This window comes from Conger conger, chromosome 8, assembly GCF_963514075.1.
Source record: "Conger conger chromosome 8, fConCon1.1, whole genome shotgun sequence".
Taxonomy (NCBI): Eukaryota; Metazoa; Chordata; class Actinopteri; order Anguilliformes; family Congridae; genus Conger; species Conger conger.
In genome coordinates, this window is record NC_083767.1 from 40,883,253 (window position 1) to 40,891,342 (window position 8,090).

The window sequence follows — 8,090 nt, forward strand, 5'->3', positions numbered from 1 at the left end:
TAATTTTCCTATGGACATACTCCACCATTTAAATTTGAATCCTTACCATAGTTAAATTAAAGACTGATTGTCATGTTCCTCAGATGGTACTAGGCACTAACCTAATAGGGCCAAAACCAATAATTAAGTGTGCGACAATCTGCAATAAAGATCTGTGTGATTCTCTGTTTCAGAGTTCATAGAATGACGTTGGGCGATTATCAATTCCTCAGAGTACCAAGCAGTATAATCAGTGATTGAGAATACACAGGACATACATGAACAAGCTCTGCAGAATTATGAGAGATTATTATATCCTAAAGGCACTCAAAATTAAATGTTTTAATGTTTTAAAAAATGTAAATGTCCCCTCAAAAAGTATTGGGACAGCAAGGACAATTCCTTTGTTTTTGCAAAACACTTAATACATATGGGTTGAGATAAAAAGATGAACACAAGACTAGAGAATTTCATCTTATTTCCTGGTATTTGCACTTAGATGTGTTAAACTACTTAGAACATAGCACCTTTGGTATCAGACCACCCAATTGTTAGGTGAGGATAGGAATAGAGTGTATTTAAGCAATTAAAGTAAATAACACTTAATATTTGATAGCATATCTCTTGCTTGCAATAACTGTGTCAAGCATTGACTTACCAAATTGTTGCATTCTTCTTTTCTGATGCTTTTCCAGGATTTTACTGCAGCCTCTTTTCATTTTCATTGGGGGTTTTGCCCTTCAAAATCCTCTTCAGGAGGTGAAATTCATGTTCATCTGAGTTAAGGTCTGGTGATTGACTTGGCCAGTCTAAAACCTTTAACTTTTTCTCCCTAATGAAGTCCTTTGTTGTGTTGGCAGTGTGTTTTCGCTGATTGTCTTGCTGCATGATGAAGTTCCTCCCAGTTAGTTTGGATGCATTTCTCCATAAGTTGGCAGACATAATGTTTTTGTACATTAACATTACATTGATGGAATTTGGCAGACACTTATGCACAGCGACGTACAGTTGATTAGACTAAGCAGGAGACAATCCTCCCCTGGAGCAATGCAGGGTTAAGAGCCTTGCTCAAGGGCCCAATGGCTGTGCAGATCTTATTGTGGCTACACCGGGGATCAAACCACCGACCTTGCGGGTCCCAGTCATGTACCTCAACCACTACGCCGCCCTTAAGAGACTTCTGAATTGTAGACTTCTGTAGACTTTGTAGACTTCTGAATTCATCCTGCTGCTACCATCATGAGTTACATTATCAATAATGATTAGTGAGCCCACTCCAGAAGCAGCCATGTAAGCCCAGGCAATGACACTTCCTCCACCGTGCTTCGCAGATGAGTTTCTATGTTTTGGGTTCTATGTTTGGGATCATGAGTTGATCCCTTCTTTCACCACACTTTGGCCTTTCCATCACTTTGATAGAGGTTAACCTTGGTCTTATCAGTCCATAAAATCTTCTGTGGCTTATCTCTGCACTTCTTTGCAAATTGTGATTCTTACCACTGATGAGTGCTTTGCATCTTGTGGTATAACAGTAAATTGAGATACCTTCCCCCCTGCCCTGTGGAGATTGTTTGTGATGTCACTGACTGATTTTTGGGGGGTTTTCTTCACAGCTCTCACAACGGTTTCTGTCATCAACTGCTGTTGTTTTCCTTGGTTGACCTGTCTGTTGCTCAGTATGCTCAGTATGCCAGCAGTTTCCAAGTTGTTGTAAAAGCTATCCCCAATGCTTGTGCAATGGCTCTGAACATTTTCCCTTCTTTTTTAAGCTTAGAATTGCCTTGCTTTTTCCCCAAAGACAGCTCATGTTGGTTTATCTAAATGCAGTCTTCACAGGCAAAACCCAAGGCTAAAATCAGAACTGTTTATTGTTTAAGCAATTAATCTAACAGGACACAAGAAACACCTCTCAGTCACATGTTCCAATACTTTTGCTCACTTAAGTATTGGGTGATACAAAAGGTGATATGTTCGAAGTTGTTTAACAAATCTAGATAAAAAATACCAGGAAATAAAAGATGAAATCCGGATCTGCCATCTCATGTCCATATTTTAACCTCAAATTCAATTGTCTTTAGTGTATAGCAAGGAATTGACCTTGCTGTTCCAATACTTTTGGAGGGGACTGTAACTTTAATAAGTAATGCTAAAATGGCCATGCTAAAGTAAATCAAAATCAATCAAATACTCGGGGTATACCTGGTTTCTGTCGAAGACCACAAAAATGTTAGGGTTACTGAATCTATCTACACAGCTGTCATAGAAGCTTGTGTTGGTCCGATCTTTGGAAGGGGCTTCACCCAGGTTTCGATCACCCAGTGTAAACTCTCCTACCAGGACCCGAGCCAGGATGATGGTCTTTGATGGTGTTATGCCATTACATTTCCCTTGGCCACCACAGAATTTCAGCGCGTAGCTTGCATTTCTTGCAAAATAAATCCCTGAGAATCAAAAAATTATCATTTTCAATTTTTCAGAATGAACCGCTGATATACAACAACACTTAAAATCCAGCTAAAACCAGCTCAGCAGGGTTATGCTTCCATACAGTCCATTTGTTTTTTAAAAGGCTCATTGTATCTTTGCATATTTGCATAATTTGATTACAAAAAGCCTTCCCTTCCACATGTTAATTCTAGCAACAAAGGATTATCTATCACCACTATGTCATGCTAGATTTACTGTAGCAGAAGCTCTTACCCAAAGTGACTTACAATTAGTGTGCACAGAAAAGGCCAAGCTTTGTAAATCGGCAACATTGGTCACAATACAGTTTACAGTATAATCTGGCCTAAACTGTGTGAATGGAAAAAAGCAAGAAGCCCTGGCAATTAGTGTTCAGAAAATAGAGGTGTTATTTGGAGGTTATGCCATGACTGAAACCTACCTTTTCCATAGACAGAACCGTTGCTTCCCGCAAACTTCAAGTCAAAATTAGAAGTACATATGGCCTGAATGTTTCTGTGGGGCGTACCATGGAACAACCATCTCTCTTCCATAGGCATCTTTTTGATCTGTGTCAGCTCTGCTTTCTTCCTATGGAAGACAGGGCAACAAGGGAATTTACTTAGCATTATGGTTACAATTATGGTGAATACTATTTTAATACACACAGGTAAAATAAGTAAAAACAAACACAGGTTTTGACTCAGGAAGGCTGCTGGGTGGCTCATTTCGAAAAGGCACCGTGCTATGCTGCATGGATGAGCCTCACGGTCTCGGATCTGGACCAGGCCAGGCCTGTAGCACCATTTCAGCCAAAAATTCCAGCTTAAACCAAGCTAAAATGGTTTAGTTCACTAGCTGATCATCAGCTTAGTCTACCTGCTCAGACCAGCAGGAAATACCATTTAAATGCTCTTAAACCAGCCTAGAATCCCAGCTTGTCTTTTGGAAATTTCAGCAGGGGAGGGTGACACGCAATTGGGAATGGGAAAGCAGGGAATGGGAGGGCTCAGTTGGATTGGGTTCCACATTCATCACTATCTAGGGGCAGCACGGATGGTGCAGTGGGTAGCACTGCCGCCTCACAGCAAGGAGGTCCTGGGTTTGAATCCCTGTCAGCCGGTGCCTCTCTGTGCGGAGTTTGCATGTTCTCCCCGTGTCTGCGTGGGTTTCCTCCCACAGTCCAAAAACATGCAGGTTAGACTGATTGGAGAGTCTAAATTGCCCATAGGTATGAGTGTGTGAGTGAATGGTGTGTGTGCCCTGCGATGGACTGGCGACCTGTTCAGGGTGTATTCCTGCCTTTCGCCCAATGTATACTGGGATAGGCTCCAGCCCCCCTGCGACCCTGTTCAGGATAAGCGGGTTAAGATAATGGATGGATGGATGGATGGATGGATGGATCACTATCTAGTGACCCCTGCTGGACGATCAACCCCCCATAGATGGCAGTCAAAGGCACATAGGAAAGGTCTTCCTCTGACTCAGCTCTGTGCAAGCTTAGCTGTAGTCAGCGGTGTGAAGGGAAGCAGCCGTGGAGACACCAGACATTTCAGAGCAGAACCGTGGGTGTCTACACTGCAATGAACATGACCCAATTGAAATGTGCAGACTCCAATGTACTGTAACCTCAGCTAGACGTCCTATTGTTCTAAATTAATGGTACTGTTTGAGAAATGAAAATGAGCACAGATTATATTTAAAGTTACTGCATTGTGGTAAGATAAATAGGAAAGGAAACAAATTACATTACATTACAAATGAATAATATTCCTCATTGATATGAGCCATTATGACAAGCACTTCATTACCTACCGGCAAAAGGACTCCCACAGAGGGATGTTCTGTATTCTCCTTATTGACCTGATGGAAGCGTCTGGAATTGTCTTTGCAAACATCTTCACTACACCTTGACATTCTTGGGTACCACTGTCAAGTGAGATTATCTGGAAGTAAACCAGTGCCAAAACTACATTAATAAAACACCGTTGTGTCACACATTAAAGTACTGCATTTTCTCACTCTTTGATACAATTATTTGGCAGAAATTAAGTGACCTGTCGGGGAAGTGAAGTTTAAATGGTTCATTTCCGAATCCAGCAGTTTTAACAATTAACACCCTCGTTTAACGTTCGGCACTCTGAATATTGACAATAAACAAGTGCATCAACCAGTGGCGTCACCAGCATCGGGTTTCCGGGGCTTCAGCCGGGAATCTTTTTTTGACTAGCCGAGAATCTTTTCGAGCGTTCTCGCTGTGTGCAGAGCCGTTACTTCCCGACTGACTGACAAAAACATAAACACCGATTTCATCTACACTCCTGTGGTTGACATTGCGCACAGCCAATGAGAGTGTAACTGTGGGCGGGCTGTCTGAGACTCCAGCCTTGTAACGTTTCTCCCTATGGTTTCCCCACAATTCAAGCAGCCTCAATTCCGGAAGTTATACTGTGATCCATTTACCATTGGAGATCGGAATTTCCCAGTTTAAATTTCCAACTTCCGACCTCCAAGCATTCCAGGTGCACGACGCCAAACTTAAACAAAAAACATGGATTATGAACTGGTGGTGTTTATGTGACAAGTGTATAACCACATGAACTCTCCGCATACTGCACTGACCCAACGGCAGAAATTATACCACTTATTAACTGTGCTCCGGTCTAGCTACATTGGTAGTTAATCTGCTTAAATCAGTAAATGGTATATTTCAATTGTTTCACATGTCTTTTGGTATATTTTACATTTTCCTAAGTAACGCTTGTGCAGTGAACATAACTTTCAGGGATCGTTTGCCCTAACCAGCTAACTAATAGCATTGGCAACATTGTTTCACATCAGTTTGCACGCAGGCTTTACTATATGACAGTGTGCTTTATTTTAATGTCATGCAGGAACAAATACTTTGAGTTAAACTGTTAAAACCCTTCACTTATCCAACATGTAAAATGAATTTATTAAATTGAATTTGTTATTATCAAAATATATCAAGTTATTAAATAAATTGCCGACTTTGTTGATTTGCAGAGCAACCTGTTGGATGAACGTGTATCAAAATGCACAACTCACAAGGAAATTAAGATTAAGATTATATTAGGTAATAATACATAAACAATGTCTAAGTCTAAAGACAAGGGTCAACTACCTTAAACAAAGAACATTAAGTCATTGTAAAAAGTTGCTATAAAATCCAGAAACTAGTAAAGTCCTCTTTGCTCAACCGTGCTACAGAGAGATTCCCAAAAATCATGAGAACAATGTGAACAAAGTAGAAAGAATACTGAGAGAGATGGACATAGATACGGATCCCCCTTTCACTATACCTGGCATGGGAGGTCTGTTTCCCAAAGGGAAGGAGTAGGTATAGGTTTACCATCAGTAGACCTGCAAAAGACATAACACGATTAGAAATGCCCTCCAATGGAATTATAACAGTGATTAGTCAAGTTGTCTGATGTACTCTTATATTCATACTGTATGTTATGTTCATTCTTATGGTTTCTTGTCTTATTTTATTATTATTATTTTATTTCATTTTATTTGTGAATTTGTAATTGATTCCCCCCTCTCATTCTGCTGCTATTTTGTGTATAGTTGTTTAAATATTTGTCCTATCCTTCTTGTCCTGTGACCTGTTTAGTTTGCATGTGAGTAAAGCATTGTTATTTGTTTTTGAGAAATGAAACTGAAACCTGAAACTGCTGTACAGTGACTGAATCGAAACCCCAGGCTGTGAAAGATTGCTCCAGGTAACGCTTCCAGGTTTGATCCCAGGGTAGACTGACGCTGAGCACTGAAATGGACCAATTACCATGGATGTTTAGGAATCTCTGGCTCACCTGTGGCCAATAGTAGAACAGCGACGCCTAATTGGTCGCTGCACTCCAGTTGATAAGTTGATCTGTTTCATTACTGGGTGTGGTCAGAGCAACATAAAGAAAACACACAAACATAAGACAAGATAAAATCCAGTCACACAGGATACAGTGAAATTATATTTACTATTAAGCAGGCTGAAATCTGAAATCAATTTATATTCAAGGAAGTCGGTATGAATATATTAAATCAGAAATGTAATCATCCCATCATTATTCATAACCGAAATGAAAAAAAAGGGTTTTGTCACATTTAGGTTGTTAGGTTAACTTTGCAATAGATAATCTAAACAAAAATGAAAAAAATATATTAGTTGTCTTTTATATATTTAACTTGAATTGAAATTATAATTATCGTAAAGGATAATAATCTTAATATAAATGTTTAGATTCATAGGTTAGTCAAACAATAAACTGCTGGGATCAACCTTCAAGTTAAAACTAACTCTTAATCATATTTAAGATTTTATTATTTTGTTGAATAATTAAGTGAATCCGGCCATCTACAATAATCTTTCCCTGATTAGCTCTAATTAATTACTTGACCAGACGGAGATTTTTTCAGTACCTGAGAAATCCAATCGGTAAATACAATCGGCTATGCGGTAGTCCATACATCCATTCGGATTAATGTGGTACTCTACTTCAATTAACCAATTGGTCAAAGGACATTGATCAGTTGGGTTTACCTGTAAAAATAATTCAAATTAATTGGCTCAGTTAAAATAAACACATTCTCAATGTTTTACTGACATAGCATACAGCTCATGCCACGTTCATTACATGGCAAAAATACTTTTTTTTTCTCTCACGTTCAATCTCACAATCACTTTTCACCTACCAATTGAAATTTGACCCTCTTCCTATACCATGAATGACGATGTAATTATTAGATTACTTACTATAAATGATACACCACAGTGTGACCAGACATAAATTAAACCTACACCAAACATATGCCACTCTCCGCCTTCAGCCTCGTAAAACCAACGCATATCCTCCTCGATGATTTCCATATTCTGATCTTCCTCGAAGGTTCCCATGGCCTGTAGTTGACTTTGAATGAGACCGTGACTATAACATATCGAATATGTAAGCCAGTACTAATCGCATAATGCTATTTATGTATAGAATTATGTATACAATGTTTCTGATCAAACAAAATTATTTATGTTGCGTGTTCTAATTCACAAGTAGCCTATAACGTAGCTTGTCAACCAGCTATGCTGTTTAAGCGCCTGCCTCGCCTTATTTAAAACTCTACGTGCGTCGGTATCCTTCACTGTTAGCATATTTGCAGAGAAATAATACAGTACTCGTTTCACCGAATGTCCCGCCTCTCTCTAAAGTTTCACTTTCTCCGAAACAATGACGTTTGCTTTCGTAGACGTCATGCACGTCACTTCTGTTATCTGCCACCCGTATGTTACCTATTGTTACTTGTAAATAGTTTTGCCGAATTTGTCTACTATTTTTGTTTATTAGGAAACCTATTTTTATAAGTAGCAATCAAGGTTGGATGGTCAATTTTAACTGTTTCCAGTACTATTAATAAATAAAAGCATCCATCAGCATCTCCTACAATACAATAACATGCTTAACTCTGCACATGAACAAAATTGCTCCATTGTTTTTGTTTGATTATGCGTCTTCCCCAGAATCTTTCTCCGAGCTCAGGTTTTAGATGGACCCAACAGTTATAGTGTGCAAGGTGTTAAGTTTAATTATCAAGGCAAAATGTGTGACATTTTTGTTAAATGCTTAGTTTTCTTAATTAGTAATAATAGAGCA

At 39.1% G+C, this 8,090-nt stretch overlaps 1 protein-coding gene across 1 annotated transcript; it reads right to left on the reverse strand.

Annotated features, from left to right (window-relative positions):
• Positions 1 to 1,196: 1,196 nt before the first annotated feature.
• LOC133135779 (protein mono-ADP-ribosyltransferase PARP11-like) lies at positions 1,197 to 7,557 on the reverse strand. Its single transcript, XM_061253054.1, has 7 exons — positions 7,247 to 7,557; positions 6,868 to 6,988; positions 6,264 to 6,336; positions 5,748 to 5,808; positions 4,240 to 4,370; positions 2,867 to 3,015; positions 1,197 to 2,420 (listed from the first exon to the last, which is right to left on the reverse strand). Exons 1-7 carry the CDS (start codon positions 7,340 to 7,342, stop codon positions 2,140 to 2,142), a joined length of 912 nt encoding a protein of 303 aa, XP_061109038.1. The 5' UTR covers positions 7,343 to 7,557; the 3' UTR covers positions 1,197 to 2,139.
• Positions 7,558 to 8,090: the final 533 nt, after the last annotated feature.

Coding starts and splice junctions, on each gene's coding strand:
- LOC133135779 (XM_061253054.1), bottom strand. CDS start 7,342: ATGGGAACCTTCGAGGAAGATCAGAATATGGAAATCATCGAGGAGGAT. Junction 6,337..6,867: donor TTACCGATTGGATTTCTCAG/GTACTGAAAAAA, acceptor GACCACACCCAG/TAATGAAACAGATCAACTTA. Junction 2,421..2,866: donor CGGTTCTGTCTATGGAAAAG/GTAGGTTTCAGT, acceptor TTTGATTCTCAG/GGATTTATTTTGCAAGAAAT.